Genomic DNA, 20246 nt, shown 5'->3' on the forward strand with positions numbered 1-20246 from the left:
TAATTTTCTATCTGTTACAGATTACCTTATAAAAAATAAGGTCTGCATACAAAATTATTTGTCAGACTGCTTTACAAAGAAGTTGCAATCCCTTTCATACATTGGGAAATCAAATGCATGAACTGTTGGGTAAATATTTATCATGATTCTGCATATTATGAGCTAGCTTGACAGGATTTACTATCGGCATGGTAGAATCCTTGAGACACTTCTTTTGAGATACAAATTCTGCTTGTTGATACAGTTTGAAAATGCGCTCCATTTTGTATAATGCAGCTCTTGCAATAGTTCTGAGAGTGAGTTAATACTCTTTACAATATGATAACACAAGGCTGACAAATGAGTCTTTATTGATCAGGAACACCTGTATGTAAATTACTGCTTTAACAATGTGGATACAAGAGATTTTGATGAAATACTTATACATCTGGCAAGAACAAATAGTATTTAATGTAGAGCAGACACAGTGGTCTACTGATAACACTGTCTTGCCTTAGAAACCAGAGATCAGGAGTTTGATTACTTGCTGCTCCAACTAAAGTATGTAACGGATGATAGTCCTGTGTATAGGTACTTTAGATCTGACATGCTAAAGAAGCGGGGAATCTGGAATCGGAGCATCTTCTGTATTTTGAACTATCTTCCAGCTAAGATTACTTACAGTCTTCTGGAGGAGTTGACAACATGGGTAACCAGTGGATTATAAATAAAATTAAACACAAACAACTACTGGATGAGTATGATTGAAGCAACGATAGATAATAAAATTTGTGAAAGATCCTTTGGAAGCACAATGCAGCCAAGCAAAATAATAGCAGACTGGGTTTGATTGAGTCTGTTCACGAGAGGTAATGAAATGTGCAACACCCCTTGTGTCTCCTATCGCTGGCTTTTAAAAGCAGAATTCTATTATTCTTTAGTCTGCTGGCGGCAAGTGATTCTGCCTTTGCGACCAGTGCAGGCAAATCTTGGTCTGCACTGTTTGCTGTTCAGTCTGTAAATTTTCAGTAAATACCATTTTAAATAATAAGTGGTACTGTCCATATTGAAGGATGGATCAGTTCACTTTAGAAATTTAGCAGGGTAAAGGTTATTGTAAAATTGAATGTACTCCATAACCCCAAAAGGCCAGAAAATATATAAACACTTTAGTCCAAACATCAATAAGTTCCTTCTTCCAGAGTGTCTGCTAAATCATTCCTGTTAACAGTTCTAAGTGCATTAACAAGTCTTTGTTTGGTAGCTTCCTGTTTTTGTATATCCTGCCACAGTAGCAAGCACTGATAAGCCTGTTCCTTTGTATATTTGTAGTCGGACATTATGGCTTCTATCTCAATATCAGGGAGGCCAAGTTCTCGCATGAAAAATGTCCAGTTTCGGCCAAGGGATTTTGACAGAAATGCAATTTCTTTCTTCAGATCTGCAGAGTAAAATATACAGCAAATATAAAATACTTAAAAAAGTACGTTGATATAAAATGTTTTATGTAGTCCGATACGGAGAACATTTGCAAACACTAGTACTACATACTGAGTCATTAGGTGACGTTTTTTTTATATTTTATTAGAACGAAATGTACATCATGACAACAGAAATGTCAATTTCATATATGTTTTGTATTTTATGACATTAATAATCGAAAACTCTGTTTAAAGTACAGGTGGTTAATCAGACTTTCATCAAGCACTGGATTTGTTCATCATTTGCACTTCAGTGCTTAATACATTTTAGATTTTCACTAGAGTCATTTTTGATTAGATTGACAAAGCTACATTATGGTTTTAAAAAGCTTGTCTTTTGGTTCAGATTGTTGAAATATCCTAATATTTATAAAAAAAAAAATTCAAATGTAAAACAAGAAATGATATTGAAATCCAGTTCCTGTCAAAGGGGGGTAAATACAAATTTTATATATATAATAAAACACATTTCTGATATGGATCTAACTCTTTATTAGTAATATTACATGTTTTTCAGTGAATTACCAAAATATTTGAGTGAAATATAATTATCTGGTAGCTATTTTCACAGTGAAAAATATCAAATAAACTATAAAATGAGAAAATTCAGTCAAAACATGAAATAGTAAGAAAATTTGTTTGTTTTACATGTAAGATCAAAATATGTTTCACTCATGAACACCATATCTAACAGTTTTACTTGTGGCTTTATGACATTTGTGAAAATAATGCATCTGTTGTTAACTCGTGAAAGATATTTCAGTCTTGCCCTGAAACAAATATCCTCTATAATTTTTATGTCTTCCTGGAATAAATCTCTATTAAAAAGAATATCTAAGAAGTGGAAAATGTAATAAAATGTTGCTTAAATACAATTTAAAGAGATATAATAAATTTCTCTTCATTTAAGCTTTTGATTACCTGGACCAAGAACTTCTCTGCCCTGTTGTGGAAATTGTCTTGATGAATCTGCAATAATGAGACTACAATGAGAAATCTGAATAAGGTCAATGTTGGCAACTTCCAAATTTATAAATTTTTAAGCAAAACTGGAATTATCAGGGGAAAAAATGAAATTAAGAATCTCTGTAAAGTATTAACTGTTGAATAAATTACACACATATGCTAAAACTCCTGGTCTGTAGTTTGACAATGAATGTAAGTCAATGTATTCTGTAGGCTACTTAAAGCTTAATTCACAACATATTCCAAAAGATTTTATTACTTATTCACATTATAATGTGAATTCTAACAGTATTTGTATATTTATTAAGAAATGATATAGAGCACAGAAACATGTTTTATATATAAAAACAAAACATAAAGGTAACAATTACATGAAGAATAATTTCATTTTTGTTGAGCCCGGACATATAGTCATCCAAATTGCTGTTTGGTGATTGTGCATGCATGCGTGCGTCCATCTGTACCATAACTTTGACATGCATGGAGCAATCTTGTTTATATTTGGCATGAATATTAACCTCAGTAAGACGGATCGCGAGTGTCATGCACAAACCCCTGGTTCCTATCTCAAAGGTTAAGGTCACAGAGGACAAAGGTCAAATTCATTAATGACTTTGTCTGGAGTATTTCTTATTCATGCATGGAGGGATTTTGATGTAACTTGGCACAATTGTTCACCATCATGAGATGGAGTGTCAAGCGTAAGAACCAGGTCCCTATGTCTAATTTATTTATTTATTTGGGTTTTACAGTGCACCAACACAGTATAGGTTATATGGCGCCAAACAGGACTACAAATTTTGGTTCCACATCCCTAGGTCTAAGGTCAAGTTCACACTTAGAGGTCAAAGGTTATAAAAGTGACAACTTTGTCCGGAGCATTTCTTCTTCATGCAAGGAGGGATTTTGATGTTCAAATTTGGCATTTTTGAGAGAAAAAAGCCTTCCCCCGAAAAAGTATAAATGAGTCGATTTAAAAAAACCCTGGAATATCTGACAGCTATGCAGATTTGTCCAAAGTCATCAGAAGTTACTTCCCTTTGATTCCTTGACAGTTTGCAAAATGCAAGGCAGGTAATCTATAATAACTAAAAGAAAGTTAACTTTCCTTCCCTTTGATTCCTTGCTGCCATTTGCAAAATGAAGGGGAGGTAACAAATAACAACTTATCCCTTGTCATCAAGTTACTTCCCTTGGATTACTTGAGGAAAATCATCTATTGGCCAAAGGCAATCATCAAATTTTGGTGGCTATGATACAGTGTTTCATTTTGGTTTTGAAACCTATGAGTCCTTTCACATTGAACTTAAAAATTCAATGAGTCCCACTATGTAAAAATGAAAGATTTCCAAAATTTTGCGAGTCCCCAGCCAATTTTGATGAGTCAGAGACTCGGGACTCGCACCAAAATGAAACACTGCCGGCTATGTCATCAAGACCTCCATTTATTAAAAATTATTTTCAGTCAATATTACTGTGACCTTGACCTTTGACTTACCCCTTAAACCAACAGGTCATTGGTTTATCACAGGCAATAATCCTGTGAAGTTTGAAACTGTTTTCAGTCCTAAGTCACTTTGACCATAAACTACTGAACCTTAATACTGGTGTCAGTAACAGAATAAAGATCTGTAGAGGGACATTCCTGCATGGCATGTTCTAATCTCTGGCCTGGCCTGGCCAGTGGCCTGATGAACACAGTTTTTGACTCGGCCAGGCCAGGTCAGGAAAGGCCATTCTTTTCCATGTTCAAACGTTTTAAAAAAACTGACATCAGTGACTTAAGTAATTGGCATTTGGACCTGGTTTATCTCATTCAGTAAATCAAAAATGTCTGTCAGATGTAAATTTCAATATTGGAAATATTAAAGTCTGATTCAAAACATTTACCCTGCAGAGGTGTAAAATAATTGCCATTTATTTGTGGAATGGACAAATGCAATCTTACTCAGCTGTCTCCATGTCCATGCATTTACTACCTTATGATTTATTGATTTTTAAGGTAGCAGCACAATACTTCCAACCATGAGGATAGCTTTACATAAACTGTTTTAATAAAGATCAGCCATCAATTATTGTTTATGTGGATAATAATTATGATTACAGAAAAAGCAAAGGTTTTGGTACAAAAGTATTTCATTTAATTACATCTTTGGCCAGTGATAACTGCCATTGAATCACTGAAATTAGATGACTGTTGATTCTCCAGAGGCAATTTGGAGGCCTGAAATGGAATTTATATATATGCAGGAATTTATCTGCTTGAACTTTAGTGACTTAAATGCAAACAAATTTGTTGCAGTAACATCCTGATATATCTTAAGTATGAGCTGTTTACAGTCATTACGTATTTCAATACATAGTTTCGGGGTAATGAAGTACGGAAATTTATATAAGTTAACTTTTCGCAAAATCTGGCCTGGCCTGGCCCAGCCTTGTCAATAATTGGGCTCATCTTGCCATGTCATGTTAGTCTTACTCATTTGGCTTATTGGGATGACTTATTTTATGATCTGATATTTTACAGTTGTCATCCCTCTTAGCCTTATCCGTATCTGCATTTTACGGAGACAGCGACAGTCAAAAGTTTTCACGCTGTCCCGAAACGTCCTATTATTTGGACTAATGACAGGTCAGAGTTGAGATTAAAACATGCGCTCCTGCAGCAGCAATTTACTTTGGTGGCACAAATGAAAACCTGCTTTCTATCCCACTGTATAATATATGAAAAAATTATAATTATAAACCTTTTTGTCCAATGTATATTATCTGGGGATTACCAGGACAGTTTACTTGAGCTGGTATTGCTTGTCCATTGAAACTGCCAGGTAAATCACCATTTAACCGTTCATAATTTTCCACCATATTTAGTGCTTCTACCTGTCCTCTCATACATGATTTCAAAAGTTCTTTCAGAAAATCTGTTTTTGATAAACCGAGGTATTCTCTTTTCTCCAAGGCTGTCCATAACTGTATGGCAGATTTGATTTGATCTCTCTCCCGGCCTTTGATGATGCGGTCACATTTAAATTTCATTGTGTTAAGCACAGTTACATCTTGGTCTACTACATCGGCAACAGATATAAGCATGTCTTTGTATGCCGCATATCGTTGATCATCCATCTTCAGAAGAAAAAAAAAAACACGGGAAGTTTGTACGTAAATAATAATATTTCCTGTGGGGTTTTCCTACTTTCACTTTCGTTTTGGTAAGCGAAGTAGGCAAAAGCTTTCCGATTATAAAAGCGTCCAAATACCAGGAACAAAAAGTTTGTAGACTTAATCATTTATAAATTGTAAACTTCTTGTGCTTGTATAAGTATTATAGAAGGTTGGTAAGAGGAATTATTGGACAGAAGTATTTTCTATACACTCTACTTAAATATTCTTGGTGTCACTTTTGCGAATATTTATAAAACCTGACATTTTTTTTTAAAATTAATAAGTCTGTGTCACACAGACGCTTATAAGTTATAATAATTTATTTTGTTTTTGCTGGGTTTAACGTTACACTGACACAATTATAGGTCATATGTCAACTTTCCAGCTTTGATGGCGGAGGAAGACCCCAGGTGCCCCTCCATGAATTATTCCAGGAAGAACCACCGACCTTCCTTAAGCCAGCTGGATGGCTCCCTCACATTCACATGGAGAATTGAACACCTTGACTTGAGTGAGGCTTGAATCCATGTACATAGGTGAGGGGCAAGTGATCTGAAGTCAGAAACTTAATCACTTGGCCATGGAGGTCCCCTGGTGTGTAAAGAGCTTTGGATAGATTAGCTAAAGTAAAATTTTAACAGCCTCGGTTACCTAGTGGTAGAGCGCCTGCTTCAAGTGCTGGAGGTCATGGGTTCACTCCCAGCCTGCTTCATACCCAAGATGTATGAAACATTAGAAGCTTCCTCGCTTAGCACTCAGCATTAAGTTGAAGGCAGTGGCTGGGGGTCTGGTATAACCGGACAGGGTTCTCGCCAGGCTATTATCGCCTGTCGCGTGGGACATGCCTTCAGACTTTGAGGTGTATATTCGACATCCCTTATTTCCCGCGTCATCCCTTAATTGCCGAAGTATTTGAAAGTGTATTGGAAAAGCTTCCACGTGCTACCCGATAGTTTAGGTAAAGCGATGCCAGTTAAGATAACGGATAAACCAATGACAGCTTCCTATATGTGGAACGTGTGACGTAAATTTCATCGTAGCTCCGCCTTTAAATCCTTTGACAGGCGGTATCTTGTGATGTGTACATGAAAGTGACTGTTTTCGCAAGTTTTAAGATTATACATGTTATTAGATATAATGACAGATGATTCAACAATTAACGTCCGAATGTTTTTCGCAATCAAGGAAAGACAATGTAAGGAATTAAGTCAAAATTGTGCAACATGGTAAAATGCTTTTGAACAATTATCGCCATAATATTAATGTTTTTCACATGTATGAAATGTGTTTTCTCGGGCGGAATATCGAAAAGACAATGCAAGAATTAATGTTTTCTGTCGTCACTTTCAAAATAGAACTTGTAGAGAAAAGTTTGAAATACCCTCCTTGCATTATTTCATCACGAACGGACACTTTGATAGAACCACCGACCTTCCGTAAGCCAGCAGGATGGCTTCCTCCCATGAAGAACCTCACATGAAGAATTCAACGCCCCGAGTGAGGCTCGAACCCACATCGATGAGGGGCAAGTGATTTGAAGCCAGCGACCGTAACCACTCGGCCACGGAGGCCCCGGTCACAATTTCAGAATCCCTCCCAGCCACGCCAAATGGCCAAAGGAAATCGGGCATTGATCCAAAATGGAAACCAGCATTGACAGTCTCAGATTGTGTTGTTTTACATGTTTGTACAACAAACAGTTGACATTTTCAAAAACTTAAAATGGATAAGTTTTCAGCAAATAAACTCCACAGGAATAGAAGACATAAACTTTAAAATACAAATAGATCTGTGGGCAGTGCTAAAATTGTGTTGTTTTATGTACAATAAATAGTAAATGAACATTTTTAGCAACTTAAAATTGATGAACTTTTAATTGTCATTCAGCAAATAAACTCCATAGGATTGTTATGACCTAATATCTTTTCTTGTTGTACATGTAAATGATGCTTATTAATCACTAAAAATACCACTATGTTTTTCACTCTGAAGTGCATCAGAATGCACCAAAATGAGTTGTAGTAACACAAAATTTTCTGGGGTGACCCCCATACCCCCCATGAGGGAGGAGACACCCATCCTGTACCCACCCCTTTGCTCGTCAAAAAATATCCTTCTGCAACATGCCTTCAGAAAATCCTGACTAGAACCCTGCCTGACCTTTAGGCAACCCTTATAGGGCTGTCTAGAAGTCTGTCAATAAATATGAATTTTAATACTTGTTGAGAGGAAATAATTTATCTATAAAAAAAGGGGAGATTGCATGCTCTCATTTTTTTCCCTGGTTTTGAGTATAATTTGCGAGTGAAAGAAAACAGAAGTATTTATAAGTCTTATTCGCGAGAATAGCACAAACTCGAATCCAGTTAATTGTAATTAGTTACACTTTGTTTGCTGTAATGAGAGCTTTTATCAGATTAGATTTTTTTCTTTGGATTGAAAAATTAAAATGATAAACTAAAGCTTTTCTTTAGTATTTTAGACTTGCACCGAGCCCATAAATTGCTAAATTTGTTTTACTGCTTGAATAAATAGCACTGACTAATGGAAATTGCTGTTAAACTTTCATATTCAGTATGTCACCAACCCTAGTGATAGGCTATTAGCTATTTCTAAAAAAAATCATTTACAGATAACCTATGTAATAATGGCAGCTTTTAATCATACTTTTTCCTCAGCAATTATTCAATACACCAGTAATACAATAGATTATAGTACATGCATATTGATTACTGGACCTCAAGACTCCAGGTCTAGAGTTCCGGTTACCGTACCCCTAGCCACTTCCTAAGTTAATTACGCATTCACTGTATTTTTTACTGACAACTCATTTTCATGTTTTCTGGCTTTAAAGTAGTTCTGCATATTTGATAAAGTGGAAGTACAGATGGTATGGCGTATCATCAGATTAGAATAATTAGACTCATTATCCAGAAATGAAAATCAGAAATTTCATAAAATTAGCATCAGTTGTTAATCTCATCCAGAGGACATGCAGATCTTGCACAACCTTGGTCATTAGACCCTAAGTCGAGGTCACACTTGGCAGTTAAATCTGTGTGTTCTCTCCACATCCTCTGAACCACTGGAAGAATTTTCATAAAACTGGCATCATTAATAAGACTTGCAGAGTGTACAACCCAGGTCACTAGGGTCAGGTTCAAGGTCAAACTTAAAGGTCAAAGATCTTGATCACAACATTGAATTTCCTTGTATTGAAGCGGTTTCATTGGGTATTGATCGCCTTTAAGTGATAGCTCTAGTTTTAACATATTTAATTTGTAGGAACATTAAGATGGAACCAACAGATACTGTGACTGATGCAGAAATAATTGAGGCAATTAATGAGTGGCCTGTGACTGACGGAAATGAAAACATGTATACGTCACCAACAAGCAGGATCCACAATCCAGCATCTGTATCTAGCTTCTTTCTCAGAAATGTTGGTAAAGTGAAGAAGGTAATTTGAGAGAAAACTGCAAATTTATGTTACCATGTTATTAGAGTTTACTTAGATTTAGTAATATTGATACTTTATTAGTAAACTAATTTACAGTCAAAGATTATTTGCTCAAACTCAATGGGACTGTCAAATTTTGTTTGAGTTATCAGTAGTTCGAGCCATCAAACAATATACATTATAAAAGGATTTTTCTGGAACCTGACAATAAATTCAAGCCATGGAGCATTTTCAAATGATCTTAGTTAGAGCAAACAAAGTTTGACTGTTATTTGGCTTGAAAACTAAACTTGGAGGATGGCAGTGCTTTTTATTTAAGGTGATTAGTTAATCAGATTTTGATCAAGTAATGGATTAATGTTTGATACTGTGACATCATTAATATTCATGGGGGACTAATTTTCGTGGATTTCGTGGTTGAGTCAATCCACGAAATTTAATCCCAATGAACAAGTAAAATTCGCATTCATTTTATGTTCTAAAGTTGAAATCCACGAATTCATATCCCCACGAAATTTTCGTTTTGAGCAAAACCACGAAATTTCATGCCCTTGAAAATTAAATGATTTTACAGTACTTTTAGATCTGATCATTTACACCTATTTGTGGTCACTCAGTGCTTAATACTTGCTACATTTGCACTTGGGCTAGTTTTCCTATCCAGGTTGCCAAGCCAATATAGAGTTTAGCCTATGTATAAATTTTATAAATATGCCTTGCTTTGACATAAATATAATACGTTTGTATGATATTTGTTAAAGATTTGCATTCAATATCACTTGACCACCTGTAAAATTTTTTAATTGAGTCTGACGTGTGGAGGAGGTCATGATAATAACTTTTTTGCTTTGGTTCTGACAAATCTATCCTAAATCTTTTTTCTTTTGTTGCAATGAAAATTTATATCTAATGATCATGAAATGTAAATAAAACATTGGTTTAAGATTTGGTATATAATCATGTTGCTGCTTTAGCATTTAAAGGAAGATTCAGATTGAATTTTAAAAGTTTTACCCAAGCTCAGCAAGCTTTCCATTTGATTCTGTAAATGTTAATATCATAACTGTTATGTGTGTGCTCACAAAGGATATTATAGAGGATATTTTTTTGTTTCAGTGTAAGGTTGAAATATCTTTCACGAATAAACACCAGATGTGATATTTTCACGAGTGGCATTATAGTCAAGATATAGTGTTCATGAGTGAAAGCTGTTTTGATCTTGCATGTAAAACAAACAAATTTTCTTGTTTTGTTATGTTTTGACTGAATTTCCCTATTTTATACTTACCAGTGAAAAACAGTTTTTTATATTTTGCACTGTGAAAATACCACATATATTTCACTCTGATATTTCAGTAATTCACTGAAAACATGCCAGAAAATACCATTTGACATAACAGCACAACAATCATTTTAGGTTGCAGAGAAGCCTGTGTATGATGATGCAGAGGAAGATCTGGCTGACGTTGCCCTGGCTAAATGGTGGAGAAAGACAGGCAAATATTTGATGGAGTCTGATAGTGTACCTACCAGCAGTAACCCAAACACAATCATAAACTTTATAACTGGGTATGTATCTGGTAATTAGTTAACTGTCTTTTGTTTACTACTAATAAAACATCTGGTGTTAGTCATGTGTGTCCAATCTTTTAAGAATACAAAATAGCTCAGAAATTGCTGATTGTTGTTATATCTCCTCTACCTTAAAGGGAGGTAATAAAAAAAGTTGAATATAACTGTCTTATTTGCAGGTCAGTTAGCAATCTGCTGTTTTATAAATAACTAAATTGTATACCCATAAATTAAATGATTTAGCAAGGTCTGTGTATGTATTGCAGAACAGATGAAGGTCTTCATTTTATAAAGACAGAGATATCTCGGTTAAGAGAGAAGATATCTAAAGGATGTAAGAGTGCAAATGCCTCTTCAGCTCTGTCGTCCTACTATGAGAAAATAGGCAACCTCAGTTTGGCTAAAATGCATTTAGAATCAGCAAGGGACAAAAATCCACAAGGTACTATACTGTTCTTTCAGTTTAGAATTGTTTATAAATTGACTTTCCATTTTCATATCTGTTTACTTATGTTTTTGTGAACCTCAGTGACAAATTGGTTATTGTCAATGACAGTGATTCACTTGCCCCTGTGAGTTAGAATTGCCATATGGGATGAAGAGTTCTTTCATGTGGGGGAACTTTATGGCTGGATCTACTCTGGTGTCTGTATATGCCTTAGATAATGTCCTGAGGGGCACTGGGGGTGTTCCCCCTCCATTAAGCCAGCAAATGAAGTATGACGTATACTTGGGCTGTTACGACCCAATATCTGCCTTGTGTTTGGTATTATGCAACAATAGAACTTAAATATAAGAAACTCAATTTGTACATTCAATTTCTTTTTTTAATACAAGTTTCCAAAATAGATTTTATTTCGTATATATGAACACTAAGACCTTGTAATTGAACAAATTTTCTTTGAAAATCTGTAGTTGTTTTTCTTATCATTGAAGACAAAGAGCTTGAATGGCGTTTCAAGCGTCTGAAGAGAGCAGTACATTATAGACAGAAGCAAGAAGAAATACTATCTCAGTTAGATTACAGCTCGGCTTCAGTACAGTCACTGCCTGCAACAAAACAGGTTAGTATCATTAGTTTATGAATACTTCTATTAAATACAATTTTGAATACCTGACAGAAAACAAGGCCACCAGATGTGGTAGTCACTTAGCATATATATATACAATATTTTATCACATGTTTAATGTAATGGGAATGAAATAAAGCCATTACATAAATTTGATAATACTCTAGTGTAATAAAGCTTTGACGTTGTCTTCCTTTAAGTATAGGAGACTTTGGTCAAATTTACTTGATCTATAATAGGTAAAGAAAGAAGAAATTTTAATGTTTCAGCAGAAAAAAACTTACTTGTGATAAAAAGAATATTACATTTGTGGCTTTCTACATTGAATTTATTAAACTTGTTGAATAAAATTGATAAAATGCTCGGCAGAGCCTGGCATTTTATTATTTTATTCAACTCGTTTAATAATTTAAATATGAAAAGACACTCATGTGATATCCTCTATTTCTATATGCATGTAGTGGATACATTAAAAAAAATTCTTGTCAGAAAATTATGGCCCAGTATCAAAATAATTTCACATATATTTCCCATGTGTGACCCTCTACCAAAATTGTTCACTCAGGTGAGCGATTTAGGGCCATAATGGCCCTCTTGTTTAAGTATGTTTTGTATGATTTTCCTATATTTCTGCTTGAATCTTCAGTGTACTGCTTTAAGTAAATGATATCCTTCACTTTGTTTTCTAGGTTGAAAGAGTTCCTGCGGACAGTTTGTCATTTAAAGATTTCTTTTACAAATATGAATTAACAAGTACACCAGTTGTGATAACAGGGCTAGTGGACAAAATGACCACAGTACCTTGGACCCTTCAACATATCTCAGATGTTGCAGGTACCTTTAGCTGATTGTATTCTTCACAGTACATGTAATAAAGTATTTTCATACCTACGCAGAAAGCATTTGAAAAAATTCAATACAGAAACTGAAATGAAATGTTTTGAAACTGTCTGATTTTATATGATGGCAATGTGCCAGGGTGTAACCAGGATTTGGATTAACATATGAGCCGTGCCATGAGAAAACCAACATAGTGGGTTTGCGACCAGCATGGATCCAGACCTGCCTGCGCATCTGCGCAGTCTGATCAGGATCCATGCTTTCAAAGCCTAATGCAATTAGAGAAACTAATAGCGAACAGCATGGATCCTGACCAGACTGCACAGATGTGCAGGCTGGTCTGGATCCATGCTGGTCGCAAACCCACTGTTGGTTTTCTCATGGCACTGCTCAGTATATCAGATTTGTTAAACATAGACATACCAGTTGTAATAATTAGCACTGAAATTCCAAGAATAGGTAGAACTATTGACCTCGCCCGTCGAAATGGATTGAAACTTCACACACTTGTTTAGTGTGATGATTGGACATGTAGTGCACATGTTCAATAACTCTTCTTTGCAGTTTTACAAAATTATGCTCCTTTTTTGACTTCAGTATTCATTCAAGTGACAAGGCTATTGAATAGTCAAGTGTTGCTGTCCTCTGAAAGCTCCTGTTTTTCAAGTTCTATAACATGTATTAATTTATCCAAAATTTGTCTCATTGAAACTACTACTACCGGTACTAAATCAGCAATAGGAAATTGTATTTAAAAGTTTGTTAACCCAAGCTAATCTGTAAGCTTTGTAAATAGGTAACTGTTCAGTAACTTTGAAGAAATGTATCAAAGACTCGGTACAGTGGGCTCGCCTTGAAGATGCAACAACCATGAAGGTCAAGGATTTTATTTCCAGTCTCCATAGTAACCTGTCACATGATCAGGATAAATTGTACTTGTTTGATTGGAATATACCATTACATTGTCAGGAGTTAGCAGCTGAATTGAAAATTCCAAAATATTTTGCAGGTATGTTGAGGTAGGATAATCTTATATACAATGTATACAGACAAGTAATACAGCCAATATTTTGTGATAATTACAGTTTTATTCGGAACTCTTTATTGACACAAAATATCCTGCTATAGAAGATTTTGGAGGGTGCCTCCATGGCCGAGTGGTTAAAGTCGCTGACTTCAACAAGAACGTTTGGAATTTCAAACTTCATTATATTCACAGAAATGCCAAAAAGTTTTTTTTATCCATTTTTCATGCTTATTTAATACCATTCTTCAACATTTGATGTACATTTATTTTGGTTTTATAATGGTTACTAGCTGTCCTAGTGTTGCAGCTGTAACTAATTCATCGCCAGAACTGTCAACTTCTCCATCTAAACCAGAAGTGGGGATAACTGTTTTAGATATTATGTCTTCTCTCGGATGTCTTGAGAGAGCATATTAAGAAGCAGTGAGGTCAAACTGACAACTGCTGAATCAGTTACTTAATATTCTTAGAAGTACGGGGCCTCCGTGGCCAAGTGGTTAAGGTTGCTGACTTTAAATCAACTCCCCCTCACCTATGTGGTTTCAAGCCTCACTCGGGATGTAGAATTCTTCATGTGAGGAGGCCATCCAGCTGTCTTACGGAAGGTTGTAGGTTCTACCCAGTTGCCTGCTCGTGATGAAATAATGCTCGGACAGCAACCGGGGTCTTCCTCCACCATGAAAAGCTGAAAAATTACAATATGACATATAATTGTTAGTGTGATGTTAAACTAAACAAAAAAAACTTATGTAAATTTTGCTCTCTTTACATCTGCTGTCCTCTTTCTTTATATTTGTAGGTGATTTTTTGCAGCGGACGGCCCAGGGATCTCTTTACAAAGACAGTTGGCCTAGTCTTTTTATAGCACCTGCTGGTTTAACCAGTGAACTGCATGTTGATGCTTTTGGTTCTAACTTCTGGATGGCGCTGTTTGAGGGCAGCAAAAGGTATTTCATGAATAAAATATATATCTTTGGCAGGTTTTGTTACTATCTTGTAAAAGTGATCTTATTACAGTAGCCAGGCATTCCTACTTTTTCCTACATTTTCCTACTATAAATGCCTCCTACTTTTTCCTACTTTCTGATGAAAACCTCCTACTTCTCCTACTTTTTTGCTTGACATAAAAAAGGAAAAAAATAAACAGCCTTTTCAGTAGTTATATTTGCAGATGATGGACTCTTGATGTGTTGCTGGCAGCTTCTGGAGCCATTTGGTGCCTCCTGCAAAACATTGCCTCATATCAAGGCACCTATAACCTACCAAACCCAGGCCCGGAACCAGGGCCAGGCCAAGGGGGCTTGTGCCCCCTCCCCCACCAATTGGCTGAGACGTGACCTATACTCATCAAAAGTGCACCCTACTATTTTGGCAAAGGAATAATATTTTCTCAAAATTTAGACCAGATGCCACCATTTCATACCAACATTTCAAAATTTTCCAGGGGGGAGAGCCCCCCCCCCCCCCCCCCCCCCCACCCCCATCAAGATGGCAGTAACCCATTATTTCAAAATTTAGAACTAAAATTGCACCAGAGACCACCATTTCATGCTTGTATTTCAAATGAGGGGAGTACAACCACCAGTAGATGCACCAGAGGCCACCATTTCATAACTTTCCTGGGGGAGACCCATTGGCAGAATCCGGGCCTGAAACCATATCTTAACATCTGGAAAATCCATAGGCTGATGGGCACACTAATTTTAGCACAGAAACTGCCAGTCAAGACATCTGAGGTCATCATTTGGGTGCCAGTGTAGGTGTAGTATTAACAGCTATTAAGGTAAGCATTGCAAATTTTATGTTGATAACCTCCTACTTTTCTGTCCACAAACCTCCTGTTTTTTTCCTACTTTTTGTATAGGGACCTCCTACTTTTCTCCTACTTTTTTGCAAGGCCATGCTGGAAGGCCTGAGTAACTGAAAACTGCTGCAAACTGTGATAAAACATTTTTAGGGTGAATTGAGAATTTTCTATTTAATTATGTCTGCCAATTTGGGTGTAGGGTGGGGTAGACATATTGTTTTTAGTCCGGTCAGCTGTCTGCCTGTCAGTAACAAAGTAGTGTCTGCTCTGTTTCTATTTTACTCTCAAGGGAGATTTTCAAGTAAGCACAAGTGACTGCAATGGTGAGATGATGTGCAGAACACAATTTGTAGTCCGGTCAGTTTTAGATCAAGGTCATACATTGAGATCAGAAGTCAGACAGGCAGTAATTCTTGTCTGCTCTTTATCTTTTTACCCTTTCAGAGGATTTTCAACTTATTTGGCACAAGTGTTTACTATATAAATAAGAATCCTAGAAGCAGGGTGCAACTTTCAGATATGTTTGGTCAAGGTCAAGATTGTATAGTCACATATTATGCAGTGTTAAGTGTCACTGACCGAGTAGTTAAAGTCACTGACTTTGAATCACTTACCTTTCACCGATGTGGGTTTGAAACATCACTTGGGGTGTTAAAATTCCTCATGTGTGGAAGCCATGTATATGGCTTACAGAACCCAGGTTACTGCTCAGTCCAGAAAGAATAGCTTGAGGAGCTTCTAGGGTACCTTCAAAAGCTGGAAAATTCCCAATATGATCTAAATTGTGTTAGTGTCACTTGAAATACAATGAAAAGAACAACAAACAGATTTTTTTCCACAAATGTTTGCCAGACTGAGACAGTGTCCTAAATGCAGTTTTCAGTCACATAAGATCAAGGTTAAATATAGTAGTATAATACTAGTATTTCATATCCCCTCCACATCTTTTAAGCTCTATAAAGGGTTTTCTAATAACTTGACACAAATGTTTGCTGTAATGAAAGGACATGCAGAATGCAACTTTCAGCCATGTTGGGTCAAGGTCGTAAGCTGAGCACAAAGACCATATAGGCAGTAATTCAGTCCTCTCAGTATCTTCTTAATCACGTAAAAGATTTCCAAATAGCTTGACTTAAATATGCTACAAAATGAGAAGTTGTGCAGAATGCAATTTCCCTTCACCCTTCCTTTAAAATGAAGTGGTATATTGACAGACGACTATTACAGTAAGTTCAGAGTGCAAGAATCTTATCTCTTGTCAGTATTGTTGTTTTGAGTTATCTTCCTTTTTGTACTTAAATTGAATTATTCAAGATGCATACCGGTATAAAAATAAATTATTTTACAGATGGGTATTTTTTGACAAGGATGACGTGGCAATGCTGTATCCAATGTTTAGCCATCCATGGTCAACAGATCCAGTATTCCAAGTAGATCTGCAGAATCCAGACTTAAAACAACATCCACTACTATCCCTAACACAACCCATAGAGTGTGTTCTCCAGCCAGGTTGGTAGTTCTCTCTATCCCTTAACTAAGGCAACATTAGGCGTTCTTACTGGCCTACTGGCATTACAGAGATACAGTTTCAAAGTAATAGCACTTATTTTCATTCAAGACAAATGGACCTGAACAAAAAATTAACTAAGAAGTACTTGTTTTCTAAGATACAGAGGGTTATAATTCTGACAAAATGCAAGAGAGGGTTATGGTTCTCTCAAAATAAAACTTTTCACTATTGTAAATCATCATGTCTTTCATATTGGCAAATCATGCGACAATATGGAACAATGCCAAGTGTGAAATGATGTTTGATATACCATTTGACAAGGACAATAAGACACAACATTGTGCATCATGTCACATTGTCATGTGTCGTGTCGTATTGTCGATCTCATGTCATATAGTAAACTCTTAACTGGACATGCGATATGACAATCCATAAATTCCCTGTATAACAAAACAATCCATTGATGGATTGTCATGAAATTTAAAACAAATATAGATCAATATAGGGCAGTGGTGCATGCACATCTTTCCTTAGGATCTCTTCAGTAACTGCAGAGTTAATGCCCTTTGTTTTTAAAATTCAGAAATTCACTAAAAAAAGTAAGCCATTGATGGACCTTGATGAAACTTAACACAAATATAGATCACTATAGGGCAATGGGGCATGCACAACTTTCATCAGGATCTTTTCAGTACCTGCAGGGTTATTGTCTTTTAGTTCCCTCTTCACAAGGGTTTATGTTTAAACAGGTATTATTGTATAGTGCTCATCTACCAGTACATGTATACCCAAATTAACACCTTTGTTCAATTCACATTACATATATCGCTGATTTACATGGAGTATATAAAGGATATTTGTTTTAGTGTATGATCAAAATAACTTTACCAGGTGAAGACCACAGTCAATATTCTCAGGAGTGGCTTAGCTATTAAGGAAAGAGACTTTGAACTACCATGTAAAATAAACACATTTTTCTTCATGTTTAAGAATTTTTACCCATTTTATAGATTTTTTCCAGTGAAAACGTTATCTGATATTTTTCACTGTGAAAACATGAGACATAGCTTTCTCTAAATTTTGAATGATTCACTACAAAACATGCAAGATATTCAGTTTATTCCTATACATTTTGTTACACTTGCAGGTGAGCTGTTGTTTGTACCAGCTGGTTGTCCACACAGAGTTGAGAATCTGGAAACTTCCCTTGCCATCTCTGGGAATTTTGTTGACCTTTCAAACTTTCACCTTGTTAAAGAGGAATTAACTGTTACATCATTAATTGATGAACGATCAGCAGAACTACTCAAGCAGTTTAGTGATCCAGATTTTAAATCAAATATGTGCAGTGACATTGATCATTTATCTTGGGAACAATTTAAAACGTGGCCAGCAGAAGATTACGAAAAATTTGATATTAAACCACAAATAGTAGAAGAGGGAAGAAAAACATTATTGAATAAAAGATAAAAGATATTTATGCTCCACTTGTGCTTTTATTTTCAGAGGTTAGTCTTTTAAAAAAAATAAAAATGTAAGTTACATTTTAACCTGCTGTGATGAAATTTTTGGGAACTACTTTGTGTCAAGTTGTTATATGCAAGGTGTTTTTACTCCATACAACTGAATTAAACAAAACACTATTGAATAACCTTTACCAGGGTTGCCACTTAAATGAGAAAATGAAATTCCTCGACTTCCCCGACTAAACCCTACTTTTCACTGACCAATACCACCATATTTTGTCAGCCTCTTCCTCCCCTACAGACGTCCAATCCAAAGCAGAAAAGGTATAGGGTTAGTCTGCTCTGAAGGCAAGGATTGCAAAGCCTTTCAGTCTTCAAAATTCCAAAGTTAACCTAAAAACAAAATTGATTCAAACACATTTAAATTATGTAATATACACAATTGCTCCAAAATGTGTTTAATAGTTAATACTTATAACTGCCATAGCCACTGAACATTTTAAACATTGACCCAGAATTTCATTTTCCCCTGACTTTTCTAAAATTTCATTTTTCACTGACCATTATCAAGATATCACCGACCTTGAAAAAAATAATTTTTCCCAGACTTTTCAAGGTAAGTGACAACCTAGTGAATTACCCTTCTAAATTTTTAAAATGGAATTGTCTCTCTCTCTATTTGGGCAGTACCATTTATTATTTTAAGGGGTGTTCACTGAAAAATTTACTGGCTGAATAGCGAACATTGCAGAACTTCACCTGTGTCTTTCTGGTAATAATGTTAATAGTAAGTTATGATGTAAGTCTTGCTATCATTTTGGTAATTACCTCCCTCAGGTTAATGGAGTCGATTCTCAGAGTGAATTTTTAGTATAGGCAGGTATTGTGCAATCCATTGTCAACTTTCCTTTTAAATAAATGACTACTTCGTTGAATATTCAGTAAATTTGGTAAACATTAAGAATCCTTATATTGACCTGTCTCCGGTTTGTTCAAAGGTTCATCTAAGGATTCTACAGATCAAATTTTGTGCAACTTCATGGTCCATGAAGTGGTTAAAGTCATTTAAAGGTTTTTCTGCTTTTAGCTCTTGGGGGCCATGATAAACTGTTTGAATAAAATTGAGAGGTCCTGGACCTTAAAGCAATGACAAGGTGATGCCAACATATTCACCAAGAAGAGGTTTTCGAAATGAGGGTTGGCAAGCTGTTTCTGGTATTGAGTAGAGACGTTCCCAAAGTTTCAACAGAAACGCAAGTATGATTCAGTGGAGTACTGAAGATGGAGCATTTTTCCCCCAACACCACTGTTCCACTTCAGCCATCTGATATACAAACATACTTCAACAAGGTGCATTCCTGTTGATCTATAATTAGAGACCTCGGGCATCTCAAGCAACCAACCAGGAAATAGATCTCCCAACATACAACCTTTCTGCTTGGTACCCATGTTTTATTTACATATTTTGACAAAATGGTATCTTTTGATTTTCATTTATACTTAAATTTGTCAGTTTTAATATCCTTGTTTATACCAAAGTTTCAAAACCCGTTATAACCTCATTTTTAATTCTAAGCAAAAGAACAGTCTCTAAAGAACTTGGAATGTCTGCAGATAACTTGGAATTTTTCCAGCTGAGAATGTCACAAGGGAGTGGAATGTCGAAAGCAAACCAAGTAAACAGGTGTTCTGTATATCCTGACTGGACAGTGAATATTTTTCCAGGTGATAAGCCCAGCGCTGTCATGTCACCACGCCATTGCAACACTATAATTTTTTTGTCCTTTAGGATCATGGAGAGCATTCAGTTTTCTTAAAATAGAATTCCACTTAAGCGAGTGCTAAGTGACCTCAGGGATGTTGACATTTACCCATCATGAACAGTCTATCAAACCAAGTCTGCTAT

At 35.8% G+C, this 20246-nt stretch overlaps 2 protein-coding genes across 4 annotated transcripts; one reads left to right on the top strand and one right to left on the bottom strand.

Moving 5' to 3' along the window:
* Window positions 1–333: 333 nt before the first annotated feature.
* Window positions 334–5622, bottom strand: LOC123564974 (FAS-associated death domain protein-like). The gene is made up of 3 exons (XM_045358925.2): window positions 5174–5622; window positions 2382–2429; window positions 334–1420 (listed from the first exon to the last, which is right to left on the bottom strand). Exons 1-3 carry the CDS (start codon window positions 5547–5549, stop codon window positions 1161–1163), a joined length of 684 nt encoding a protein of 227 aa, XP_045214860.2. The 5' UTR covers window positions 5550–5622; the 3' UTR covers window positions 334–1160.
* Window positions 5615–18350, top strand: LOC123564972 (bifunctional arginine demethylase and lysyl-hydroxylase JMJD6-like). 3 transcript variants are annotated; one of them, XM_045358923.2, is made up of 10 exons: window positions 5615–5695; window positions 8874–9048; window positions 10466–10617; window positions 10887–11062; window positions 11557–11684; window positions 12380–12524; window positions 13327–13539; window positions 14357–14504; window positions 16713–16873; window positions 18022–18350. In XM_045358923.2, the coding sequence occupies exons 2-10, from the start codon at window positions 8884–8886 to the stop codon at window positions 18342–18344; spliced, it is 1611 nt and encodes a 536-aa protein (XP_045214858.2). In that variant the 5' UTR covers window positions 5615–5695; window positions 8874–8883; the 3' UTR covers window positions 18345–18350. The 3 variants fall into 3 exon arrangements, with proteins under 3 accessions (XP_045214858.2, XP_045214859.2, XP_045214857.2); XM_045358924.2 differs by having other exon boundaries at window positions 5673–5757; XM_045358922.2 differs by lacking the exon at window positions 5615–5695 and adding an exon at window positions 5978–6124.
* Window positions 18351–20246: the final 1896 nt, after the last annotated feature.

This window comes from Mercenaria mercenaria, chromosome 2, assembly GCF_021730395.1.
Source record: "Mercenaria mercenaria strain notata chromosome 2, MADL_Memer_1, whole genome shotgun sequence".
NCBI lineage: Eukaryota > Metazoa > Mollusca > Bivalvia > Venerida > Veneridae > Mercenaria > Mercenaria mercenaria.

What these genes read in the sequence shown, in the direction of transcription:
- LOC123564974 (XM_045358925.2), bottom strand. Translation starts at nt 5,549, where the DNA reads ATGGATGATCAACGATATGCGGCATACAAAGACATGCTTATATCTGTT. An exon ending in AATATACATTGGACAAAAAG is followed by an intron (nt 2,430 to 5,173) that starts GTTTATAATTAT and finishes TCATTATTGCAG; the next exon opens with ATTCATCAAGACAATTTCCA. An exon ending in CAGAGAAGTTCTTGGTCCAG is followed by an intron (nt 1,421 to 2,381) that starts GTAATCAAAAGC and finishes TTTACTCTGCAG; the next exon opens with ATCTGAAGAAAGAAATTGCA.
- LOC123564972 (XM_045358923.2), top strand. Translation starts at nt 8,884, where the DNA reads ATGGAACCAACAGATACTGTGACTGATGCAGAAATAATTGAGGCAATT. An exon ending in CACTGCCTGCAACAAAACAG is followed by an intron (nt 11,685 to 12,379) that starts GTTAGTATCATT and finishes TTTGTTTTCTAG; the next exon opens with GTTGAAAGAGTTCCTGCGGA. An exon ending in CTGTTTGAGGGCAGCAAAAG is followed by an intron (nt 14,505 to 16,712) that starts GTATTTCATGAA and finishes ATTATTTTACAG; the next exon opens with ATGGGTATTTTTTGACAAGG.